A 27,395-nucleotide genomic window follows, 5' to 3' on the forward strand; every position below is an offset into this window, starting at 1 on the left:
GGGAATGTTGCCGTTTGTTAAAAATGCAAATTCCTGATGTCCCAGCTACGAATGTGGAAAATCAGAATCTCAGCAGGGAGAGTGGGACCAGATGAGCTTTGAATTACAGGTCTGGTAACAACTGACTCAAGATAGTCTTAAAACCGCCGAGGAAGCAGGAAGCAAAGTCTAGACCATTTCCCTTCTCCACGGCCAGGGACCGTGGACCCCAGCGGGACACCCCCTGCACTCACTGCCCCCACGGATGTTGATGATGAGACTCCCGTTGATGACGGTGCATCCTCGAAGCTCCTGGGCAGCTGTCACTGAGTCGATGGTCTTCTCACCTTCCAGGATGTGACAGACCTTGGGACAGGGGCCCAGACACGGAGTGCACATCAAGCTGAGTAAAAAGCAAAGGAAGAGGGTCAGAGTACACAGGACCCCCCTCCACACGCAGACGCAGTTGCACAGGGTCCCAAGGGACACCCACAGCACTGCGAACAGCTGGGGCCCGAGAACCTCCATTGGGAGGGCTGTCCTGAGCATCGGGGGTGCCGAGCAGCATCCCTCAGCTTCACCCACTGACGCCCAATAGCACCGCAACCAGGGACTGAAAGCCACAATGTCTCCAGACATTGACCCCTGAGGGACGAGGCCAAATGGCCCAGGTAAAGCCACTACCTACAAGGCAGGCTCGCCCCCTTCCCTGCAGCAGCAGGTCCCAGCATTACCAGGGGACTAACGCTTCTCCCCCCAAACGGCAGGGCTCCTGCTGTGCTCCAGCCCAGAGGACTCGCTGAACCGCATGGAGACAGGATCTCACTCTACCCTGTGGGGACAGGGGACTCCTGGAGTCACCAGACCTCACCCTACCAGCACCCTGATGACAACGCTGTAACCACAGGTACAGGTAGGGTGTGCGCACATTAAGCTTTGATTGCTGAGGCATCCACTTCAGGGGACATCCATCTTGAATAAACACAACGCCAGCCTATGATACAGTGAGCAGGAAAACCACCAGTGAGGGAATCAGGCTCCTTCCACCCGTGAAGGCCCTTCTTGCAGAAAGCCCTGGGTCACCAGATACCTGACTACTTGGGTGACCGTGCTTCCCCCTTCCTGGACCCTACTTCCTGTTCTTATGCTTTAAATTCGACAATAAAGAGAGAACCAGGGCCCTAACCGGTTTGGCTCAGTGGATAGAGCGTCAGCCTGCGGACTCAAGGGTCCCAGGTTCGATTCCGGTCAAGGGCATGTACCTTGGTTGTGGGCACATCCCCAGTAGGGAGTGTGCAGGAGGCAGCTGATCGATGTTTCTCTCTCATCGATGTTTCTAACTCTCTATCCCTCTCCCTTCCTCTCTGTAAAAAATCAATACAATATATTTTTAAAAAGAGAGAGAGAGAGAGAGAGAGAGAGAGAGAGAGAGAGAGAGAACGAACCAGGAAACGGCAGATGCTTCACCCTCAGACTTATTATAGGCAGAGCCCCAGGTCCCACCCCCCTCGCTCTCTCTGCCATGTACCCTCCAGAACCTGTGAGTAACAGATCTGTTCCTCAAAGTCCCCTGGTGGTTCATTTTGAAGTGTGTCCTGTGATTACAATAAGAACCATGGGAGCCAGTCAAGCCATAAGCAGGGGCCCTGGTGGGAGGATGTCTACGGAGCTGCCTACAGGGAATGTGTGTGCAGAGCGCGTTCCTAAATGAGGAGGTACCATCAGTAGGCTCGGGACCCACAATGTATTCCACCGTGTTTTAGTTCTGTGAGATGTTACAGCAAATTATTGAACCCAAAGGGTTTGTGGGAACCCCCAGATTTATAGCCAGTCGATCAGAAGTGAGGGTGGCCTAAGGACCCCGAAGCGTGGCTGGTGTCAGAAGCGAGGGCCTTCCTGTGGAGAACAGTCTTCAACCTGTGGTTTGATACGGACTCCAGTGGCCTAGTGTCAAACTGTAGTGCAGTGCACCCTGTGGTGTCCGCACAGCTGCAGTGGATGTAGAATTGTGACCAAAAGTTTGGTTCTTTTGTTGGTCCTACAACTACTCACTGAGCACTATGTGACAGGCGACACTCTAAGCTAGAGATCCACAAACTACAGCTGCATGATAAGTCCATGGCCACCTGTTTTTTAAAGAACGTTCTATACAACCACACCCTCTGGTTTATGGGTCATGTGTGGCTATCCTCACGCCATCATGTCAGAGTAGCTGCAGCAGAGACCATATGGCCTTCAGACTAAAAATATTTACACTCTGGGCCCTGCCAATGCCTGCTCCACGGCACAGGCACACGAGGTGAACAAAACAACCGACTTTCCCTGGGGACATTATTAATGGCCACATGTTCTTTTCGGCCTCCCATCAAGTGGGGTCTATGTCCTCTTCCAGTGAATCTGGGCTTGGTCAGATGAATTGCTTTGGCCGATGGAACATGAGCAAATGCGATGTCAGTCGAGGCTTGACAAGTACTTGCACATTGGAGCATGCCCTTCCTGGCTGCCAGGACGAGAAACCACAGGGAGAGAGGCCCCGGCTGCCCATCTAGGATACGAGCGGCTGGCTATCTTACGCCATCAGTCAGGGCTGACCCTGCCCACATCAGACAAACCTTCCATCAGCCATCAGAAACCGTGAGTGAGTGTGAGGTACTAAGTGCCAGGCTGCTCTCCGGGCAGCAGGAGCTAACGGATACCCTGGTACAGCTGTTGGTGGAGTTGAGGAAAATGAATAAATTGACAATTACAATATCAGCCTGTGGTACAAGCCATGAAGAGTTAAACCTGAGTGATGTGCCAAAAAGGAGCTGGACAACTAATTCAGACAAAGTGGGCACACGGGGAAGGACTTCAGAGGAAGTGACTTACAAGCTGTGACCTGGACAAGAAGAAGGGGGCCGTGCAAAGATCAAGGGGCAGAGCATTCGATGGGGAGGGAACAGGGACGCAACATTCACCCCAAATACCGAGCCCTCCCCATCTCCGTGAGCACACACGGCTCTCGGCAGGCGTCTCCCCATGACTCCGCATGTACCCCCAGGCCTCTGCTCTGAAAACACCAAGAACTATTTCTGGATAAGCCACAAGAATGGAAGAAAGCATATCTGGTCCTATTTGATATCAAACCACATTAGAAAATGTGATAGGACTAACGTATTTCCTAAGAACATCTTTTATTTTTAAAAGCTTCAGAAGGAAAAAATATTCATTTTTTTCAAAACCTTCGAAGTAGAATTGTGCCATAAAGAGTCGTAATTAGCACCGCCTGCTTTGCCCTCTCTCACTCAGCGAAGGTCACAAGCATCGAGGGACACAGCGCCCATTTCCTGAGGCGTGGGCTCCAGGGGCCACCACACCATCAGGAGAACATCAGTGAAGGTTGCTGGGCTTCTCAGAGATAATTCCTTCTATTTAAAGCCAATGTCTTTTAAATAAACATCTTACTAGAAGATTCATTTAAAAAACAAACAAAAAGGAGTCAAAAGGAATATGGTCATTTCCCCAACCTTACTGATGAACTGGCCCAAAGAAGAAAAAGATAAGGGTCTTTCTGCCATGCAAAGTGATTTATAATTGCCTATTTTTGGTCAACAAAGCCACGGAACAGGTTTTTGTAAAAAAAAACTAATAAAACAAAACATGTTGTACTTGTAGGTTTCACAAACATTTGAAGAGAGCCTCATAAGAACTGAAATAAAGGTGTTTGGTTTTTTTTTCGGGAAATAAAACTTCCCACCGGAACTCTCATCGGCTAATTCTTGAGTCTGAAGAGGAGATTTTCTAGGTGAGCAGGTCAGCTCACCCTGGGCGTGCGCCTGTTTCTGATCTGTTTTTGTGTTGTTTTGTGGAGGGTTTTTTCAAACCCGCAACACAAAAACCAGAAAACAGATTTTTTAAGCTTGATTACAGCCCCCAAGAAACCAAAATAGCATCTAAGAAGCTAACAAGATGAACAAATGTCTGCAATGTGCATAGGCCATCTGACTCACAACAAAGAAAACCGCTTCCCAGTACGAGAAAGCCCTGGAATGACCGAGAATCAAGTCTCTTCCTTCTCGTGCCCCGGGCTCATCTCAACACGCTGTCCAGCTCCGGATCAGAAGAAACACAAAAACCTGAGCTCCGCTTTGGGTGTAAGAGCCAGGAAGTCACAGCACGGGGACAGTCCCGCGAATGTGAAGGATGCGACGGGAAGCCAGGGACTGCTGCCTGTGTGCTTTCTGCTCAGCACAGAAAGCTTTAAAAAGCATGTGCAAGATGCCAAGGTACTTCCTCTCGGGCCCTTTACAGAGACGGTTTGTCGACTCTGCTGCGAAGGCCAGAACCAAAACAGGAGGCAGACATGGACCCACGGTTCCCAAGTACATGCCCTGGTCATCACAGCGCCCTCACCCATAGCAACGGATGCTGGTTTTTCACACGGGTTTTCTGTTTTGTTTATTAAAATTGTTTAATGTTGAAATTATTGCAACTGTCCCCGTTTTCCGCCCACTGGGCCAACCTCCACCCACTCCCACCTCCCCCTCCCTTGGCCGTCACCACACTATTGTCCATGTCCAGGGGCTGTGCATGTATGTTCTTTAGCTAATCCCTTCACCTTACTTATCCAGTCACCTCAGGCACCAGCCAGTCTGCTCCATGTACCCATGCTTCCGGTTCCATTTTGTTCGTTCGTTTATTTTGTTCATTAGATTTTAACACGTAGCACCACCTCACCAGCCCCACGTTGCTTACCTGCCCCTCCCCCCTCCCCCCTCCCCCTCACCGAGAACCCACACCCGGGACTCACTTGCTGGAATTCATCGTGTACCCAGAGGGACACTCAGGAATGCACTTGTTGTTGTGAATGACATACTGATGGCAGCCCTGCCCCCGCGAGTTCTTGCATTTGTTGTGCAGGTCCAGGCAGAAGCTGAAGTTCACACAGCGCCAGTCCCGGAAGTGGTAGTACGGGGCTGGGCAGGTCTCCACGCACCTGCCGTCCAGGTAGAAGTGGCGGCAGGCCACGCACTTGGTGGGGTCGTCGGGCTCAGAGCAGCTGCCCAGGCACTCGGGGTGGCAGCAGAGGCCTTCAGCAGTGCAGCCGTGCGACTTGCAGCTGGTCGGGCAGACTGGGGAGAGAAAAACCGGCTGGTCAGTGGGTTGCCCAGCTCCTGTCCGCACGAACAGCAGTGCTAGATTAGGGAAAGCAAGCGAAACAAAATAATAACAACGGCCTCACTTCGACAGCACATGCTGGGCCCCACGCACAAAGCCATTAACGAAAGCATGAACTCATTAAGCCCCCAAACCAGTGGTGTGCCGTAAATGTTAACAACCACTTCAGAGGGAGGGGGTAAGAGAGGATCCGACCTGTAGCATCTGCCAATTTCCACGGTGTAAATACCACCAACCTCAAGTTACTGAACATGGAGCTGGTGAGAGATACATGGCACCACGGCGTAAACAGTACTTCCACCATATAGGCTGAATAGCAGCAAATAACCTCAAAAGCATAAATACAGCCGCCCTCCCTCACCTTTGGGGGATTCATTCCGAGACCGCCAGTGGATGCCTGAGCCTTGAACAGTACCCAACTCTATAGATATGTGTTTTCCTGAACATACATATGATAAAGCTTAATTTATAAATTAGGCACAATAAGAGATTAACAACAATAACTAATAAAATAGAGTAATTATAACAATAGACTGTAAGAAAAGCTATGTGAATGTGGCATTATGAAGTAAAATAGGGTCAATTATCAGATACCACGACAGTCAATCTGATAGTCGAGCCAGTACTAAATGGCCAGCGAGCAGGGAGCATATAAATGGTGGAGACACTGGACAACAGGATGAGTCGCGTCTCGGGAGGGACTGAGTGGGATGGCAAGAGGCTTCATGCTACCCAGAATGGCGCACAATTTACAACTTATGAATTGCTTAATTCTGGAATTTTCCATAATATTTTCAGACCACAGGTCACTGAAAATATGGAAAGAGAAACCACGGATAAGAAGGGACTACTTATAGAAAACTATAGTGAGGTCATTAGGATGCAGTGAATTTTGAGTATTTATTACCTTTGATTTTAATATAATTTGTTTAATTATAAGTTTATATTATTTAAATTGTAATAACAGCTTAACAAACAGTTCGCAAATTTCCTGAAAACTGAACAGTTGACTCTAGCAAGCCAGCTTCAGCGCACAACTGGTATAAACAGACATATTACTGTCTCCATTTCACAAAGGGGGAAACTGAGGCTCAAGAAGGTTAAGCAAATTGCACAACAGTCATATACTGCTTCAACAGACACGGGCTTACACTAATCTAGATACTGCAGCCACTGCAGGGCCACAGGCCCTGCCTTAGGGAGCACACAGTCTCATGAAGAAGGCATCGTAGTTACTCAAACACACAGGCGTGTAATTGGATATGCAGCACGCACTGTGCCAGAGGTGACGAGAGGTAACGTTCTTGCTGCGGCCTGAACGAGGTGACGGATGGCAGGAAAGAGGAGGCCCTGGGGAAGGCAGACGCTGTGTGTGGATTTCGTGGCTGGAGAAATGTTCTTGTTCAATGCAACTGAACTTGTCCATGCGGGCCGGGCCCCTTCCTGGCTTCCTCCAGCAGCTCATTACACATCCCCTTCCTCCCAGTGTCTCACCGCTCACTGCTTCCCAATTACCCCTGGACTTCGGCCCCCCGCATGTGGCCTGGACCCTGATGGCCAGCCCTCCCTTCCCAGACTGTCATGGACAAACGGCCTCCCTGTGGCTGGACAGACCTCGGCAGCGAGAGCCTGTGGCAGAGGGGCCTGCTTCACTCCCTCCCTGCATGCGTGAAACATGCCTTGGACACCCAGAGTGTTCTTCACTCCAAACCCTCAGGCTTCTTGCTGCAGCAAACGGCCTGAGTGGACCCGGGAGCCAGGGAGTGGAAGTGACCTCTGAAGCCCCATGTACACACGAGCGGCACGACCTGATGGAACATCCTGTGGTGACAGAAACGTTCTCCATCTGTGTGTGTCTGACATGGCAGCCACTTCTCCCCTGTGGCTGGTGACTGTGGTTAATGACACGAGAAACCCCATTTTTAAGTTGCTTCCACCTTTTGGCCATTGTCAATAATGCTACTGTAAACATGGGTGTGCAAATATCTCTTTGAGACCACTTTCAATTCTTTTATGTCTATACCCAAAAGTAGAATTGCTGAGTCTTATGGTAATTCAATTTTTAAATTCTTGAGGAACCACCATGCTGTTTTCCACAGTGGCTGAACCATTTTACATTCCTGCCAAGAGTACACACAGCTTCCAATTTCTACTGAGAAACCAAACTTTTCATTGTATTTCCATTTCAATTTTTATGACCATTGGCTCTTGCATTGGACAGCAGAGGCTTAGAGAATAAAAATAAACTCCTTGTCAAGGCCAAGAGGGCTCACGTGGTCTCAGTGCCTGCCGGCCCGAGTCCTCCCAGCCCCAGGCAGCAGCCACCCGGGTCTCCTTTCTGCCCTCACATACCCAGGCTCAGTCCAACCTCAGGACCTTTGCATGTGCTGGCTAGAGCACCCTACTTATTATCCTCCCACTAGGGGTCCAGTGCACAAATTCGTGCACCTTGAAAGGAACTGTGAGCCACAAGGCTGCAGTGGGCACAGGGGCGGGTCTCGGCCCATCCTCTGCACCCCTGCTCAGCCCCTCCAGCTGTGGCACCCGGTCCCCAGTCTGCCGGCAGCCCGCTCCCACCGTCACTGCTCCCACACTCTGACAGCGCCGGCCGTGCTCGCACCTGCTGACAGCGCAGAGCGATTGGGGCTGGTGCCAGGAGTGGGTGCGAGCAGGGCTGGCACCATCAGCGGGTGCGAGCAGCGGCTGCTGCCCCGATCGCCCCTCAGGAGCAGGGGGAGGTGGAGTAGCCCTCAGGGGTTACTGGGACCGGCAGCTGCCACTCGCACCTGCCAACGGCACTGAGCTATCAGGACTGGCACTGGGCGCCGGCAGTGGCTCTAGCACCAGCAGCAGGTGCGAGCAGGACCAGCACCAGCAGTAGGTGCAAGCTCCGGGCAGGACTGTGGCACTCGGGAGCAAAGAATTTTCAGTAACCACCAGAGGCTCACCCTGATGACAGCGACCGGCGCCCCACCTTGGTCTGGCCCTCGCTCACCTGCTCCACCATCTCACCACAGCCAAGGCCCACCATGTTCCATGCTCTGCCGCCTGCTGCCCACACCCGCCATGTTCTGCGCTCCCCTTGATGTTCAGCGCACAACATAGCGACTGGTTCGGTTGTTCCACCGTTTGTTCTATTTGCATATTAGTCTTTTATTATATACAGTGACTGGCTCTTCTCATCCATCAGGTCTCAACACCTTAGAAAGACCTTCCCTGACCTCCCCAGTGGAAGTCACTCCTTCCTTCTCAAACCACACTCTGGCATATTATCTTGTGATGCTTTTCTTATAGCACTTACCACTCTTGAAATTACCTTGGGTGCTTGTTGAGTGACTGGAGAGGCTTAGGGGGCAGGGCCACGTGTGGACCATTCACTGTTCTGCCTCTCCCCGCACCCAGAAGGAGCTCGGTAGACACATGTTCACTTATGACAGAGGAGGCAAAAGGAAGGACTTGGAACAGTTACAAGTCCCCAATTTTTAGCTGATGGCTCAAGAATTCCCAGTTGGAGGAGCTCCACAAACACCTTGAAAAACCACATGCAAAAATATGGAAAACCTATGCGTATGTGCATATTCTGACTTTCTCCATGGATCCAGAAAGAATTAAGCTGTAACAGGAGCGGGATGGGGGTTAACCCACCACCTGTGTAGTCTTTTTAGGGTTCACATACCACCCATAGTCTCTTTACTTAACTCTAACAGAGACCCCAGCAGGGAGGGGATAAATAATATTATGTCTGTTTCACAGATACAGCAGCGCCCAAAGTGGAGCCTCACTCTTTTGGCTCTGCCTCTGATTTCCTGGGTCCAAACAATGGCAAAGTCAGCCCCAGGGTCCACGCAGTCCAGGGGGAAGAGTGATGAGAATTTAGCTTTAGTGACGTAGCACCTGCTGCCACACAGGAACACCAGGAAGGTTTCTTGAAAGAACCAACAGCAGCCTTGGTTTTGTCTAGAAAAGTCCCTTGACTCCTTGTGACTAAGTGCGATGATACGGGTAAAGCGCTGCATTCTCTGTCAGACACGCTGTAGGTGTGATATCAGTCAGCTATTGTGGTTATTACTGTTATTATCACCATCATCCTTCTCAATGATCTGTCTTATCTGCCAGGACACAGGGCTGAAACACAATGGCAGGAAGCAATAAATAGAAGGCAGACAACAATGATCTAGGGCAGCGGTCGCCAACCTTTCGGACGACTGCTGATCTAGGGCCCACAGGGACCCCACCCTCTGGGAGGTCATATGTGAGAGCAGGAAGGGCCTATTTCCTGAGCTGGGGCTGCATCTGAGGGCCAGTCCTTAACTTCAGAGGAGGCATCAGCAAAGACCTAACAAGAGCCTTCCAAACACAAGGCCTTCCGGACCAGACAATGCTAAGAAAGCGATGCAACACCAGCAAACAGGCTGAAGGCTGCCACAGGACTTCCCTATGCCAAGCTGGAGAACTGTTTCTGCAGAGGACCACAAAGCAAATACGCAGGCCCTCTGGTCTTTGTCGCAACTAGTCCGTTCTGTGGCTGCAGCATGAATGCAGCCCCACACCCACGGCGTCCAATAAAACTTTATTTACAAAAGCAGTTGCCACCCCTTTACCCAGTAAGACGTACCTGTGGTTGATTTACTGTTTCTATTAGGCCTAGCCTCCGGGAAGGCAGATGTCAACTTACAAATGGATCTGCTGTAAATCATTTTACCCAGGAGAAGAGATAACCTCCCCCAATGGCAGTGTTATTGTTCATATGACATTAAGCAGCCTGTATCTAACTTGCAATCCCCTTTCAGGGATCTCAAAGCTTTGGCTTTGCCATCTTGCTGACCCCTCACTAAAGGGTTAAAGAAATGCCAGGTGTGCCCTAGCTGGTTTGGCTCAGTGGATAGAGCAGTGATGGCGAACGTATGACACGCGTGTCACCTGATATGCAAACTCATTTTTTTGATTGACTTTTCTTTGTTAAATGGCATTTAAATATATAAAATAAATATCAAAAATATAAGTCTTCGTTTTACTATGGTTGCAAATATCAAAAAATTTCTATATGTGACACGGCACCAGAGTTAAGTTAGGGTTTTTCAAAATGCTGACACGCCGAGCTCAAAAGGTTCACCATCACTGGGAGAGAGTGTCGGCCTGCAGACCAAAGGTCCCGGGTTCGATTTCAGTCAAGGGCATGTACCTTGGTTGCAGGCTCCTCCCCGGCCCTGGCCCAGCCCCAGCCCCGGTGGGGGTTCATGCAGGAGGCAACCAATTGATGTGTTTCTCTCACATTGATGTTTCTCTCTGTCTTTCCCTCTCTCTTCTACTTTCCCTAAAAATCAATGGAAATATATCCTCGGGTGAGGATTAACAACAAAATGACAGGTATTCTTCCCCACTTTGGGGTGCTGTGTGTTTTTGCCTGAATTCTGTTTTTAACTTTTGAAGAAAGTTAAACGTTGAAAATGATAAGCTCTCCCACTCTGTTTCCAAGTGCTTTATCTTATTTAATAGAAATGCCACTCAGGGCGGCCTCTCAGACTGAATTAAGAAAACCACGCGTGATCAAGATGAAAAAAAGTCCCCATGAAGAAAGGGCTGATTTTCTCTCCCCATGCTCCGAGCCGGGCGTCCTGTTCCAGACACCAAGTGAGTCCCAGTCTCAGAGGCCCACCACCTGGTGCTGCTTCTGTGAAACAGGATAGCCACCTTTTCAAGAAAATGCCCAGCAATCCAGGAGCTGTCAACCCTCCACGGCCAGGTGTGTGCTGTGCGCGGAGGGGAGATGTACCCAGCCCTCCCCGATATGGCAAGCGCCAGCCCTTCCCCCGCAAGCACACCGGTTCCCCGTCAGTCCAGCCAGCCCCCCACCTCCGCCACCCCCAAGCTATCTTGGGCTGCTGGACCTAATTTCTTCTCGTTTCGCCCCTAAAGTTTCCCAAACCCCTGGCCTCCATTTCCACTAGCAGGTGCGGCCACTGCCTTCCTGAGACTTTCACCTCAACTGGCTTTTCCACTGCACCTTGCTGAGAAGATTGGTAACTGACCTCCAAATGAAGTGGTGACATGGGCAGAGGCTGCTGTCAGCACTCTGGCTGGACCCTCTGGATGAAGTGCAACGACCCCGCCCAGAGATGCTGTCCCTAACGAGTGATCTACAGACATGCCAAACTCTCGGCAAAAGGGGAATAGAGGGAACATACCTCAACGTAACAAAGGCCACATATGACAAACCCACAGCCAACATCACACTCAATGGAAAAAACTAAAAGTGTTTCCCTTAAGAACAGGAACAAGTCAGGGATGTCTGCTTCCACCACTCTTATTCAACATAGTACTGGAAGTGCTAGCCACAGCAATCAGACAAGAAGAAATAAAAGGCATCCAAATTGGAAAGGAGGAAGTAAAACTGTCATTATTTGCAGATGACATGATATTATATATAGAAAATCCTGGAGACTCCACCAAAAAACTACTAGATTTAATAAACGAATTCAGCAGTGTAGCAGGACAGAACAACAACATCTAGAAATTGATGGCATTTTTATACACCATTAATGAGCTCTCAGAAAGAGAAACTTATATATATATATCTCATTTACCATTACACAAAAAAATAAGATACCTTGGAATAAACTTAGCCAAGAAGGTAAAAGACCTGTACATGGAAAAACTATAGGACATTAAAAAAAGAAATAGGAGAAGACACAAACAAGTGGAAGCACATATCGTGTTCGTGGATTGGAAGAATTAACATAATTAAAATACTCATACTACCCAAAACAATCTTTGGATTCAATGCAATTCCTATTAAAATACCAACAGCATATTTTACTGATCTAGAACAAACATTCCAAAAATTTATATGGAACTAAAAAGGACCCCAAGTAGCCGCAGCAATCTTGAGAAAGAAGAACAAAGTTGGAGGGATCACAATACCAGATATCAAGTTATACTACAAAGCCACCGCAATCAAAACAGCCTGGTACTGGCACAAGAACAGACACACAGATCAATGGAACAGAACAGATTCCTCAGAAATGACCCAAGCCATTACACTCAACTAATGTTTGACAAAGGAGGCAAGAACATACAATGGAGTAAAGACAGTCTCTTCAATAAACGGTGCTGGGAGAACTGGGCAGGCACATGCAAAAAAATGAAACTAGACCACCAACTGACACCATACACAAGAATAAACTCAAGATGGATAAAGGACTTAAATGTAACTCATGAAACCATAAAAATCCTGGAAGAAAACATACGCAGCATTTCTCATGTAGCAGAATTTTCATAGATGCATTGCCTAGAGCCAGGGGAACAAAGGGAAAAATAAACTATTGGAACTACCTCAAACTAAAAAGCTTCTGCTCAGCAGAAGAAACCAGCCTCAAAATGAAAAGGGAACCCACTGTATGGGAGAACATATTTGCCAATGCTACATCTGATAAGGGATTAATTACTAAAATATATAAAGAACTCATACAATTTAACAAAAGACAAGCAATACAATTTTAAAATAGGCAAAGAACCTGAATAGACACTTCTTTAAAGAGGATATACAAATGGCCAAGAAACAGGAAAAAATGCTCAACGTTACTAATCATCAGAGAGATGCAAATTGAAACTATCATGAGCTCACACTTGCCAGAATGGTTACCATTAAGTCAACAAACAAGTGCTGGTGAGGATGTGGAGAAAAGGGAACCCTGGTGCACTGCTGGTGGGAATGCAGATTGGAAAACAGTATGGAGTTTCCTCAAAAAATTAAAAATGGAACTGCCATTTGACCCAGGGATCCCACTTCTAGGAAGTACCCTAAGAATCCAAAAATACCAACCAGAAAGAATATATGCACCCCTATGTTCATAGTAGTGCAATTTACAATAGCCAAGATCTGGAAACAGCCCAAGTGCCCATCGGTGGGTGAGTGGATAAAAAGGATGTGGTACATTTACACAATGTAGTATTATGTAGCTGTAAAAATAAAAAAGATCTCTTACCCTTTGAGACTGCATGGAGAGACCTGGAGAATATCATGCTGAGTGAAATAAGCCAGTCAAAGAAAGACAAATATCACATGATCTCTCTTATATGTAGAATCTAATGAATAAAATAAACGGACGAACAAATAGGTCCAGAGGCACGGAAGCCTGGAACAGACTGACAGGTCTCAGGGGGAGGGAGGTGGGAAGACATTAACCGAAGAGCTTATATACAGAAATGCATAGCCCAAGACAGACAATAGTGTGGTGAAGGCCTGGGGTGGGGCAGGACTGGGTGGAGGGGGACAGAGGGGAGAGAGGGGCCTGGGGGACACCTGTAATACTGACGACAATAACAACGAATATTTTTTAAAAAGAGAGATGCTTCAAAAAAAAGAGAGCAGTACTTCAAAGCAAAGGAGGCAAGTGCAATGTGACCCGATATTTCTACTTCGAGGAATTAACCTGCAGACAAGACAGCATATGTGCACACAGACTACTGGACAAGGATATTCTTCACACAACAGGACATTGGTCAGTTGGGTTTATAACAGCAAAAGACTGGGAACATCTAAAGGTCCACAGCAGGAGACTTGTAATAAAGTACTGCAGATCAAGGGGGTGGCAGAGCACACAGCTATAAGAAAAACGAGAAGGCTCTATGCATCCTAGTGCTGGAGTCATTTCCAAGATAGCATTAAGTAAAAAAAGCAAGTTCAGAGCAGTGTCTAAAGAACAACATTAGGCCCTGGCCGGTTTGGCTCAGCAGATAGATTGTTGGCCTGCGGACCAAAGGGTCCTAGGTTCGATTCCAGTCAATGGCACGGACACCTGCAGGAGGCAACCAATCGATGTGTTTCTCTCACATCAACATTTCTCTCTGTTTTTCCCTTTCTCTTCCACTCTCTCTAAAAATCAATGGAAAGATATCCTCAGGTAAGGATTAAAAAAAAAAGAAAGAACATTAGTAGAAAAAGGAGAGAGAGACACACATAGTGAGAATACAAAATGGGAAGCTAGTTTAAAAAAACACTTTGATAATCCTATCTAATAAAGAGGTAATATGCAAATTGACCATCATTCCAACACACAAGATGGCCGCCCCCATGTGGACACAAGATGGCCAGCAGGGAAGGGCAGTTGGGGGGGACCAGGCCAACAGGGGAGGGAAGTTGGGGGGGACATTAGTCAGTTGGGTTTATAACAGCAAAAGACTGGGAACATCTAAAGTCTACAGCAGGAGACTTGTAATAAAGTATTGCAGATCAAGGAGGTGGCAGAGCACACAGCTATAAGAAAAACGAGAAGGCTCTATGCATCCTAGTGCTGGAGTCATTTCCAAGATAGCATTAAGTAAAAAAAGCAAGTTCAGAGCAGTGAACTCCAACACACAAGATGGCCGCCCCCATGTGGACACAAGATGGCCAACAGGGGAGGGAGGTTGGGGGGGGAACAGGCCAACAAAGGAGGGCAGTTAGGGGTGACCAGGCTGGCAGGGGAGGACAGTTAGGAATGACCAGGCTGGCAGGGGAGGGCAGTTAGGGCAATCAGGCCAGCAGGCGAGCAGTTAGGCATCGATCAGGCTGGCAGGGGAGTAGTTAGGGGGTGATCAGGCTGGCAGGCAGAAGCAGTTAGGGGCAATCAGGCAGGAAGGCAGGCAAGCGGTTGGGTGCCAGCAGTCTTGGATTGTGAGAGGGATCCCAGATTGGAGAGGGTGCAGACTGGGCTGAGGGACACACACACACACACACACACACACACACACTGCACAAATTTCGTGCACCGGGCCTCTAGTCTATATAATACAAGCCTAAGCAACCGTTATGACGCAATGACCAGAACAACTGGTAGCTGTGATGCGCACTGACCACCAGGGAGCAGATGCTCAATGCAGGAGCTGCCCCATGGTGGTCAGTGTGTTCCCACAGGGGGAGCGCCGCTCAGCCAGAAGGGGGCTCAGGGCCTGGCGAGTGCAGCGGGGGAGCCTTTCCCACCTCCACGGCAGCGCTAAGGAGCAGCGAGCAGGCGGGCAGTAAGGAGCAAGGGGTCCCAGACTGCAAGAGGAATGTCCAACTGCCAGCTGGCTGAGGGACCCCCCCCCCACCATTGCACGAATTTCATGCACCAGGCCTCTTATTTCTTATAAAGTCAAGGATATACTTCCTATCCTTACCACACAACCTACAGGTTTACCCAGGTGAAATGAAAAACAAAACATATGTTCACACATATGGGAATGTTTACAGTGGCTACATTCACATCATTGTAAACTGGAAACAACCCAAGCGCCCCTCACTGGGGGAAGGACAAACACTGCACCTCCACAATGAGCCTACTGAGCAATAAAAAAGAGAAAAAAGAAAAAAAGAATGAAGTGCCGATATCCACACAACAATGTGGATGAATTTCAAATACATAATATTGGGGTATGAAGCTGGCCTCTAAAACTCCACACTGTATGAGTCCATTTATACAACATCCTGGAAAAGGCAAAACTATAGGGACAGTGGACACACCCGTGGTGACCAGGGGCTAGAACCGAGGAGGCGCTGAGTGCAAAGGTTTCACAGGGAAATTTCGGAGGATGACGGAACCACCACATCTTGACTATGAGGGTGGTTACATGACTATACCGTTAAAACTTGCAGAACATTACACCGAAAAGGGTGAATTCTGCTGTATGTAAATTATATCTTAAAGTGGGGGTGGGGAGGGAGAAAAACACAATGGGATCTATGTCCCTCTGGAAGGGCCACAGGCTGTGCCCAAGGACTGCCCATGGACAGTGCAGCTGATTTTGATTTTGATGATGTATGTGTAGTATCCTTTTAAAACTGACATACATTTGAAAATACATGTTCTAAAAGCCTCTGCTAGACAATTAATAAATGTTATTGATCAACTGATCAACTGTATAATTCTATCCTTGAATATTCCAGCAGTGATTGTGTAAGAATAGCTGACAGGCACCGATGAGAGCTTTCACACGGGATCTCTTCGGATCATTTCTGCCTTGTTACAAAGCCAACCGTCAAGGCAACTAAACACCAAGTGTGACCCTAGACTGGAACCCAGACCAGGAAAATACATTATTGGTGATGGACAACAGGAATAGCAGGAGAGACGAACTTAGCGCCTAAAAAATACAGCCCCTTTTTTTTCTCTGCCTTTTAAAGCTCAATCCGTTTGGTTTTTCTTAAGCTGTATGGTAAAAAGCAAAACAAAACAAAAAAACAAACTACTATTAATATTTCCATAGCTTGACATATGTTAATAACATGTTGTTACATTCCTTTCCAAAGCCTGGAGTTTAAAAAAAAACCTCAAGATATGTTATTCCCAAAATGATGGCTTTCCAGAAATTTCCGAACAGAACAGTTGCATGTGGGTCTGCAGACACGTTTGCCAGAGTGCCAGAGCTCTCCCTCCAAGAGTGAATTTTACAAACTCCTGAAGATAATTTCCTTTGTCCGCATTCAAAGGTTTTTCTCTCCCACAGCATCCTGGACACGGGCTGGCACGGGCAGCCCCTGGCAGCCGGACGGTAAGGTGGGCGGGGAGGGGATGGGTGCACCTGTGACAGCTGGGTCATCAGCAGACGCCCTTTCGAGCCTGGGTGCCCACGTGGAAGCGCAGGAGCCAGGAAACCCCGTCTCCCCTCCGCCCGGGGAGGGCAGGCTGGCTTCCGAGGGCGTTTTGAATCGCGCAGCAGAATTCTTCGAAACACCGGGAGCGAAGGCCAGGAGGGGGGGTGCCGGGGCCGCCCCACCGAGGCAGCCTCGGGATTGGTCAGCTCCGGCGACTCTGTGTGCGCGTCCGCGGGGCGGGGCGGCGACCGGGGCCGCGAGGCCGCGCCCCCCTCCCCCGCCCCCGCCCCCGCCACGTGGGCGCCGCAGAGCCCAGCGCGCTCCGCTCCGGGCTCGGGGCTCCGGGCCGGCCGGGCGGCGGGGCGGCCGCAGCACCGCCCTCGGCTCAGCCAATAGGCGGGCCCCTCGGCTCAGCCAATAGGCGGGCGCGGTGACAGTGACAGTCGCCGGGCCCCGAGCGGGGCGACAGTGCGGCGGACGGCGCTTTGGCGGAGGTGGAAGGAAAGGAGAGCCCAGCGCGCAGGCGGCCCCAGGCCCCACGCAGCCACCGGGCGGACTGGGCCGGCGCGCGGAGCGTGGCCCACGGGAGATCGGGCACCGCCGGCCACTGCCGGCTGGCAGCTCCCGGGAGGGGCGCCCTGGTCCCCGGCCTCATTCTGGAGGGTCCAGAAAGGAGTCACATGGCATTATCACCCAAATTAGGGGTAGTGAAGGTCCGCACTCCGGTACCCCACACCCCAGTGTTTCCACCCGCCACTCCCCAGAACACCAAGGGCCATACTCATGAATCATATTCCTAAGAAAACTTACAGGATACTTTTTTGGGCTGCCCTCCAGGCCAGCCGATGTTTCCTGTGCATGTGAAGATGGCAAACCTGTGTGCTGCACGTGTGTTTGCAATTCCAGTAAACCGAGGCAGCGAACGGGCATTATCTCTAACCCCCACACGCCCAAGGAATACACTTTGAAATGTGGATCCATTTGCATAATACAATGTTCAACACATGTCGGTTAATATGCTCTTATGGACTATTATTCAAGTAACCATCTCCATTACTGATGTGGAAACCGAGGCAGCGAAGGGCTGTTTTGCTAATGTCAGATCAGCTAGCAAGCAGCCGTGCTAAAACTCGAACCCAGGTCCCCCCGGGAAACCTGGACTGGGTGTGGCATCACGGAGTTAGACTGTGGGTTGGATTCACCTGCCCCCCTCCCCCGCCCCCGCCCACCTGGACCTGGTCCCTTCTAGGCATTGGGGTACAGAAATGATGGCTCTGCCCTCCCAGGAGGCACAAAAGAGACAGGTAAGCCCTATGAAGGGGAGGGCCTTGTCTCTCTTATTACCGCATCCCAAAGCAAGGCACACAGTAGGTGCACAATAAAGCTCCTTCAAAAGAAGAAAGAAAAGATGGGGGAACGGGTGACTGGCTTTATCCCAGCAGGAGAGAGGCAGTCCGTGCAAATACACAAATCACCAGGGAACTCTGAGCACTTCAGAGCTGAAGAAGGGCCAAGCCTAGGGGAGGCGGCGTGAGGGACCAGGACAGACAAAAGGGGAGGGAGCAGAGGGACCTGGACATTGCCCGCAGGAGGAACCGGCCAGAAAAGATACCAGATCCACGTCGGGGGCGATTTTCTGGTTCTCGGTGGAGGGCTGAGGAAGGCCAGGGAACAGGAGGAAGAGGGACTGGCTTCGGAAGCCCTCAGGGAGGTGAGGTCATGGAGACTTATCACCTGGGTGACTCCCAAGCTGCCACCTTGAAACTACAGACAGGGAAGCGAGGAGCTGAAGCTTGGAGGACCCGCCTCTGAGGTGTGGCGTCCAGGGTGTCCGGGCTTCTGCACACGCTGTGGTTGTGGGGCTAAGTCAGGCCTCCAAACACCCAGTTCGCTCCTGCAAACCACTTGCTAAGGTGCATGGGTCCCTGTTTGTTCACTGTGGACATTTTTAAAGTTTTTCTTCATTTGTGTACACAATACACACAAATTTTAGGCAATTAACTATAGCAAGAGTTTTTCAAAGTTGTGGAGTGTCAGTCTGCTCAGGTTTTCTGTCTCTTGAGCCAATTTAAATTTTACAGGCTATTTAGAAATTAATGATGGCTAAGAGTGCACCTTATGATATGGAGACATAGCTATTTGCGGGAGGGAGCAAATTCAGAGCCATAATTTCTTGCAAAAGAAAATAATTAAATAAGTACTTAAACCAGTAAATAAAATTATTTTAATATTTCCAAATGACTTATCATTAGAGCTATCTTTATCAATTTTTTATGAATTTTAAGTTACATCTCCATTTTTATCCTTAATTTTACTTACACACAATATTTGTTCTCCCCCTCCCTTTTCTCCCTTTTTCTTAGTTACTATATAGATACTTCCTGCTAAAACAGCACAGTCAAATAAACTTTCTAAATTGACAGAAAAGTTTTCTATCTGTGTTGTCCAATTCAGCAGTCTCTAGCCACATGTAGCCACCAAGTGCTAAAAATCTGGGTAACGTGACTGAGAAATTGAATTTTCCTCTGGCTAGTAGCTACCTTATTGGGCACTGAAGTTCTAAAAGATCCAGCTCTTGAATTTGTCAGTTCTGTTTGTTTTCTAATTAGTCCCTGTTAATTCATGATTTCCTTCTTCCTGTATAGATAGATTTCATTACTCATTGTGTCATTTATATACTCATTTAACACTCTCATTTGTCTCTGCAACCACATTTGCAGTTTTGAGATCCTCCTCGACCAAAGTTAAGAGTTATGTTTTGTTTTTAATTATCACATGGTAGGAGTTTGTCTTCCATGGTTGTTTGGTTAAGTTTTTAAAAACTAGCCCTAACTGGTTTGGCTCAATGGAAAGAGCGTCAGCCTGCGGACTCAAGGGTCCCAGGTTTGATTCCGGTCAAGGGCATGTACCTTGGTTGCAGGCACATCCCCAATAGGGAGTGTGCAGGAGGCAGCTGATCAGTGTTTCTCTCTCGTTGATATTTCTCTCTATCCCTCTCCCTTCCTCTTGGTAAGAAATTAATAAAATATATTTTTTAAGAAGTTTTTAAAAACTAATTTTCAGTTATATTTACTTGCTTTTTGGAATGTATTGCATTGGGTTGGGGGGGTTGGGTTTGGGGTGGTTGTTTCTTTTTTTTAGATTTAACAGATGATTAATTTTTCTAAATATTCCAAGAGCACTTTAAGGTGTGTATTGTTTGCAGAGTACAAAGTTCCATCCATATCTGTTACTACGATCTTATTTAACAACCTTATTATTCAAACTCCTTGTTGCCTAATTGAGGTTTATCTACCTCATCAAGGTTGTGTTTGAGTCCCCACTACTACCGCCACAACCACCCCACCCCCGAACCCGCTTGTAGCTCCCACACTTTGCTCTCTAAAGTTTGGTTCTATGCTACAGCTGAGCTGCACCAAGGACGGCCTCTTCGCACAGTGCAACTGCTCTTCCCTCCTTACTGATGCGTTTTGCCTTAAGTTGTTTGCATTCTTTCTCTGTTCATGTTTAAGCACAGGTTTAAGTTTTCTGTGTCATTTTTGGAATTAGGTATAACCATTTTCTAGGAGAGAGAGAGAGAGAGAGAGAGAGAGAGAGAGAGAGAGAGAGAGAGAGAGAGAGAGAGAGAGAGAGAAAGAGGCGCCTCTATGGGAACAATGAAGTGGGGATGGGAAATGTCGAGTTTGAAATCTGTTGCTGTGGAAGACCTGATTGAAAGGAGAGTTTCCCTGGGGATAAGCTCAACGATCAGAAGATCCACTCACATGACCCATGGCAATGGCTTTTTAATAACAAGTAGTGGTGGCCTTCAGTGTGCACAGGTTGACAGAAGTCGGTTTCCCAGGAACTGCTCCACCCACAAACCAACAGAGTTTCCGCACAGTGCCAGGGGCAGAGAAAATCCCCTCACCTCATAAAGGACAAGAGCAAACACCAGAATGTACCAACTTTCTGCGGAGACACCATGAAACAGAACTGCGCGTCAGTGAAACTACACCCATTTCCAATTCCATGTGACCAAAGGGAGAGACCTTTTGGCTTATTTCCTTATTGAGTTCGTTCCTAAAGCCAGTCTGGCTGCTTTGTTTTCCATCTAGAAAAGAGGAAAACTCCATGCGTCCTCTCCAGGACAGCAGCCTCCTGGCTGTTCCAGGACACTGCTATTCTATTCTGAAAAGATGGGGTTCTCTGGTTGGGGGAAACCCAGTTTCTGCCCATGTTTATTTTGACTAGAGAAAAGAATGCGTTTGCCCCTTGGCGGCTGGGTCCTGGGACGTCACTGGCTCTTCAGACCCCCTTTGCAGCCCTCCATCCACCGGAGCAAACCGCCAGGGGGTGCCCCCTGGAACTCCAGCTCCACCTCTCTCGAAGCTGCCCAGCCCCTGCACACACCTGGGGGAAATGTGTGAAGGAAAATAAAACTGCAAATGTTTCCCATCAGACTGGATGCTGGGCAGCATCTTAGACAGGTAGCATTTCAACACCAAAGGAAGTCAGCTGATGGGAAGAAAGCTTATTGGCAAAAAGCCTCTTTTGCATACAGACGAGGACCACAGAGGAATTGTGTTTCCTCACCAGAATCAACAATGCCCACACCCTCTCTCTCTGGCCAATATTTACTCACAGGTGGATTGTTTTCTGCACCATGGAGATGCCCTAGAAACCTCTTCGACCTTTTCAGACCGGCTCCCTGACTGCAAACTCTCCCTTTTACGAAAAAGTTTACTAGGTAGCGAAATACATCTTGTCATAGTCCCATCACCGTCTTCCTGCCAGTGCCCTCAGTCAACAGCCCTGCGATCCCACGGAGGAGCAGGCACCATTCTAAGCTCTGGACACAAGCTGCTAAGAAGCACATCCAGTTCTACCACCTCCTGGGGAGACAGACAGACATCCGCTCACCAGCACAGGGACACTCAGTACAAACTGCTGATTCGCCGAGTAAGTTCACAAGGGGCCGTGACAAGCCTAGGCTGTTAGTGTCCTCAGAAGCTATTCTGCAAAAGCTAAAGTGTTTCTTTCTTGCACTGATTACCCAGAGAGCCAAGTGACATCTTCCGGCTGAGCCCTCCGCCAGTCTTAGTCCCCAGCTTCCCTTTCCGTCTCTGCCATGCAGTGAGGCTCAGAGACAGAGGGACAGTTGGCACACACCCCAGTCCTTCAGCCTCCAGGACTGAGATGGGGACCGCATTATGGGCTCAGAGAAACTGGACTGTCCAAATCTATTCTCTCAAGGCTCTCCCATCAGACCTGCCATACACAGTTCAAATCGCCCAAGTGTGCAGGGCAAAGAATTATGGCGTCAGGCAGATCACCTCCTGATTGCATGACTCTCTGTGCCTCAGTTTCCCCATGCATGCATGGAGACAGTAATAGTACCTTGGTCTGTCCAGAGGAACAGGTGGAATGATGCCCAAAACAAGCTCAGCACAGCACCTGACCCCTAGCAGAACCTAAGAAAGATTTTTCAGAAGTGTCAACACCAGCAGCTATTTCAGGCACCTCATCCCTCTGCTTTGGACTCCATAAAATAGCAGTAACTAACTCCTGCATGCCATGGGGGTGTGGTGGGGGGACGGTTTAAATTACCAAATTTAAACCATGCCCCAAGAAATGTTCGTTTCTTCCCCCTTGAGGGGTTCTTGGGGAAACTGTTCATCCCACTTTTATGTGTGACTCCTCAAATCTGACAGGTTTTGGGGGGAGGATGACTGAGTCGGTATCGCTGGTGACCAGGGACTGGTGGCTGGTCCTGGAGATCCAGCCCATTGCTGTGCTCCATTCAATCAACAAATGCAAGTCAGTGTCTGCTCTGTGCCAGGCAGGCCAGGCACGGAGGCTGACGCAACTGGAGTTGTCCCTGCTCTCCAGGAGCCCCAGTCCGACACAGAAAGGTCCTAGCAGACACTTGTGCACGTCCATTTCTATCTGAATCCAAAATCTCTCTGTTCCCATCAACCCCACACTCACATCCTCCCCCAAAGGAAACAGCCGGCAAGAACTTTCCAGGGCACTGTTAAATAAAACTCATGATGTGCTCTAAAGCCCAACTACTGTGTAAAATAACCACACTTCCCAATGGCACCTTTGGGACCCCTGGGACGTTTCTAGAAGAGCTGACCCACCAAAGCAGAACACTGCAGGCTGAAAGGGAAAACACAAGATGCCCAATTTTCCTCTCAGAATCCAGATTTAATAGGCTCCTCGGGAAACCATAATTGGAGGGCTATTGGGCGCATTCCTCCCTGAGGCCTGTGATTATGCAACTCCGAAGAAGGTTGGGATTTGGGGCCTTGAACAATATTGGGCTCAAACTAAAATGAGTGAAAAAAGCAAGAGGTGTAGCTAAATCCCACCACACACACACAGACATGGGGAGGAAGCTGGATGGGGCACAAATAGGTTGGGGAAAAAATCTCCACGAACAGAAAGAAAGCTCTCAAGTAAAACATGATCCACCCGTTACATCTCCCGCCCTGGCTGAGGAAGGGAGAAGTGCAAGGAGCGTGGCCTCGGACATGTAAGAGATTTATGATGAAGACCTGCCCCCTCCCTCCATTCCTGCTCTTGTGCCCCAAAACATCTCATGTTGGCTCATAAACGTCTGCTTCTTGTTACTGGTCTACAGCAAAGACAGCAAAGCCCTCTGAGCTGTCACTGATCCTGTGCCATGTGACCCTGTGTGGCCTCCAGAGCAACTGCAAGGTTGGCCTCCCTGGATAGATTCCTAATTCCTGCTCCCACCTCACCTTGAGTTCCCCACTTTGAAATCTGAAGATCAAAGAAACTTCTTGGTTCTCAAAAACTTCCCCCTGAACTTCCTTCCTGTGTCCTTGGCAATTCTCATTCCCAGCTGCCCGTTACTCACAGAGTTCCACAGGGTGCGAAGATAAAACGCAATGCACTTTTCCTTAGCAACAACCACCACAAAAAAGAAAACTTTTGGAAAATTAAACACTGGGTAGCTAAATAGAAACTTTGCGTTAGAAAAATGGGGTCTGACACACACTAGCGTCATAACCTTGACCAACTTCAGAGATCAAGTACCATGAATGTGAGAAACCAACAGCTGGAACACGGAACCATGGAGATAGGGCTGGGTGAGCCGTTAAGATAAGCACAGGCCCGCTGGTGCTGGAGCCAGCACCCCTCCAAGAGAGGTGAGGAGGAGGCTGCTAAGCTGCGGGAGGGGGCCTAACGGAGGGGTATGAGGCAGTGCTGTCCTGACACCCCACTTGGTTTCCCATTTAGCGAAGAGTGTGCCAGTGTTTAGAAACTAAGGCAGAGAATAATATCCAAGGTGGAACCTGCCACTCCCAGACTCTGAGCTCTTGGCAGGTATCTTAGCTTCACCAAACTTCCACTTCCCCTTCTGTGGAATGGAAGGTCATCAGGCCACCTACTTTGTAGAGATGCCGTGAGGTTCATTCCATGGCTCAGTAGTAGCAGCTCAGAACAGCCGGCACTAAAACCTGTTTCTGAAAAATCACTAGGTCCCCCCAGGGCTTTGCACGTACAGGTCTGGCCACCTAGAATTCACTCTGCCCCAAGCGCCTCCCACAGCAGCTTCTCCTTTATTCCTCTGGTCTCGGTTCAAATGTCAGCCTCGGAGGGGTTCCCCCAATCTCCCTGTGTTTAAGGAGACCCCTCCATACTCCTCATCTTGTTACCCTGACTTAATTCCTTCGTAGGACTTACCACCACCTGAAATTATCCTTCCATCGGAACGCTGACCTGCTGACTGAGTGCCAGGAGATAAGGCCCCTTGCGATTTTCATTCCCCATCAGACCCCAGAGCCCAAGAGCTGTACAAACTGTAGCTACTACTTTTAAAAATGTCCTCACGTGGGCTAAACCTTCTGCTGGCTCCCAGTGACAAAACCGATGGGCTGGGTTGCAGGGCCGCGCCCGGTCTCAGCTCCCTGTTACTATCTGGGAAGTAAGTATAGCCCGTTCTGTTACGTAAGCATTCCTAAAAATCACCACATGTGTGGGGAAACAGGGTTAGGTCACAGCACTCAAACACGTCAACAGTGACACATAATGAAATAAAATGGGAATCTAATAAATAAGAGTAACGCTGTTGTTCTGCACATGCCAAACGGTTACGCAACACACAGCCACAAATCGGAGGCACGTGACCCTGCAGAGGCCTGAGGCTTGCTTGTGTGGAAGTGGGTGTCGGAGGGTTGCCGCTGTGAGGGATGGTGACAGGATGCTCTAAAATGGATGTGAAGTCCGGACGCCAGGTGCGGTGTTGGGCACTCATAACCCCTGCAGGGTCCGAGAGAGGGTGTATGTTTCAGATGTGAGCATGCTTTTCGCCTACAGGACATGGTTCAGCGGGTGGCAGCTTGCTGAGCTCAGTTCACCCACTTTTCTCTGAGACAAGACGGCCAGAAGCAAAGGTGAAATTTACAACATGTTTAAACTTGGCCTTAGCACCACCATCAAGTTGGAACAAATTCAAGTCTTCAAATCCAGCATTTGTACAAAATCGGAAACAGGTCAGAGCAAGTAGGAGCGTTGAGGATCACGACCCACAACTGGAGTTTGGTCGCATCACCTTCCTGAGGCCCATGTGGGTCTCAGCAGGAGCCCGGGCCTCACCTTAATAATGAAGGCTTAATCCCTCCCAGCACACTTTGCAGAGAGCAACCCATGCATCACGCACACCTCGCCGCAGCAGCCTGCACCAGCCAGACATTCATTTGTGATCTCCAGCTTCTGCTCTCCATGTATGCAAATGTTGAGGTCAACACTGTACAAGTCGTGTGTTTTACTCCATAGAAGATCCATGTGGTTTGAGGATAAAAATACAGTAAGACCTCGATATAACAGACTAGTTAGGGCAAAGGTGTCCATTAAAGCTGCAAATCTGTTATATAGTAGGTTTTCTGAATAGGTATGTTAAAAAATTGACAAATTAGTTATCTGTTTTTACTTATATAGATGCATTTGTGTAATTAAAATTAAATATGTATGAAAAGTTTAATCTCACAGAAAAGTTTTCTATATGTAGTACAGTACTTTCATATTTATACTGAATAGGTCTAGTAAATGCGGGCATTCACCAGTCACCACGAGTAAACAAATGCACATGCTGGGCATGGCTTCCCGCAGTCAGAACATCCGCCCCACTCATTAAAACGGCTGCAGAAAGTCACACCACACAACAACAGAACCAATTACCAAACTTGGTGTGGTGTGATCACATGCTAATCATTCGCCAAACATCGTTACCAGCGGTGAGTCTTGGATTTAAATATGAGACTATAGTTGAAGATATGTCATATTTATTTTGTCGGTGAAATTATTACAGTGTTTTCCCCCCCAACATATGGCCTATTCACTAAAATTTGTTAAAAATAATGGTGAATTAATAATAAAAAGATAACCTGTTAAATATAAGCAAATCTTGGTTAAAAGCATTTTAAAATTAACAGGGTGTTAATTTTCATATATCACATATGGACTGGAAATTTTGTCTATTAAATCGAAGTCTGTTAAATTGATGTCTGAAAAATTGAAGGTTTACTGTAATGTGTGAATAATTTACAGAGTAAAATGTAGAACGTCCTGACCTACCCCCATCTTTTAATACTACTTTCTCTGCCTACTCTAGTTCAAGAGCAAAGTCTAGGGTGTTCTCAGCACTCAGGGAGAGAACCCCCACAAAAAACTCTGTGCATGTCAAGTATAAGAACAGACAACTGCTTCACCATCCTATATAATAAAACCCTAATATGCAAATTGACCGAACAGAGGAACGACCAGTTGCTATGACGTGCATTGACCACCGGGGGCAGACGCTCAATGCAAGAGCTGCCGTGACGCGCACTGGCCACGTACAGAGAAATGGCACCGCGGACCTGGCACCCACAAAGCAACACTGGGCTTCCCCCAAGTGGGACACAGGCCCCACCACCCCGGAGCGACAGCCCACCAAATCACAGCTGACGCTGCTGAGACCCCACGGAGCAAAATGCGGCCCCCAGCCCAGCCCAGCCGGGAAACGGTCGCTGTGGGCCCGGGTAATGACGTCACACAGCAAGGCCTGGCTTCCTCTCCCTAGCAACAAATAGCCTCCTTGCAGTTTCTTCAGCCCAGGAACCCGATTTGCTTTATAGCCCGGTGCAAACATTTCACACTTTAACCAAATGTCTGTGAAGCGTTTTTCCGTGCATCATCTCATTTGATCCTCACAGGAGTCCTGGAGCAGGTAGACAGGAGACTCGGTGGAATCCTATTTTCTTTTCATTGGCCGGAAAACAGAGATTTAGAAAGCTTAGAAACTTGACCCGACTGAAAAGAAGAAATGCTGGACCTTGAAAATGACTTCAAATTTTCTCGCTGCACAGAATATAGTCAAACACTGCTGCATATTTTACCCTTTGTTCTCCCTATGTGATCTACAATAATCTGCTTCATGTTGATATTTACTGCTGTGTTGCTGACAATTACCTGAAAGAGAAGTTTGGGTGCTTCACTGGGCTGGAAAAAGTTTAGCTAAATCAGAAAGTAGGTCTAATTAAGCAAGTTTATCTATATACTAGAGGCCTGATGCATGAAATTCGTGCAAGAGTAGGCCTTCCTTCCCCCAGCTGCCAGCACTGGCTTCCCTCTGGCACCCGGGACCCAGGCTTCCCTCCGGCTGCCAGCAGGCACCCAGGACCCAGGTTTCCCTCGCTGCCCCAGCTTCGTC

At 48.6% G+C, this 27,395-nt stretch overlaps 1 protein-coding gene across 7 annotated transcripts in view; it reads right to left on the minus strand.

Moving 5' to 3' along the window:
- INSR (insulin receptor) overlaps positions 1–27,395 on the minus strand; it is a 164,363-nt gene that overhangs the window by 61,421 nt on the left and 75,547 nt on the right. For all 7 annotated transcript variants that reach the window (XM_036315560.1, XM_036315556.1, XM_036315555.1 and 4 more), the window contains exons 3-4: positions 4,769–5,090; positions 234–382 (exon numbers count right to left, since the gene is read on the minus strand). In XM_036315560.1, coding sequence (XP_036171453.1) covers positions 234–382; positions 4,769–5,090 — 471 coding nt within the window. The remainder of the gene's footprint in view (positions 1–233; positions 383–4,768; positions 5,091–27,395) is intronic.

The sequence above is a fragment of the Myotis myotis genome, unplaced genomic scaffold, assembly GCF_014108235.1.
Source record: "Myotis myotis isolate mMyoMyo1 unplaced genomic scaffold, mMyoMyo1.p scaffold_m19_p_6, whole genome shotgun sequence".
NCBI classification, from domain to species: domain Eukaryota; kingdom Metazoa; phylum Chordata; class Mammalia; order Chiroptera; family Vespertilionidae; genus Myotis; species Myotis myotis.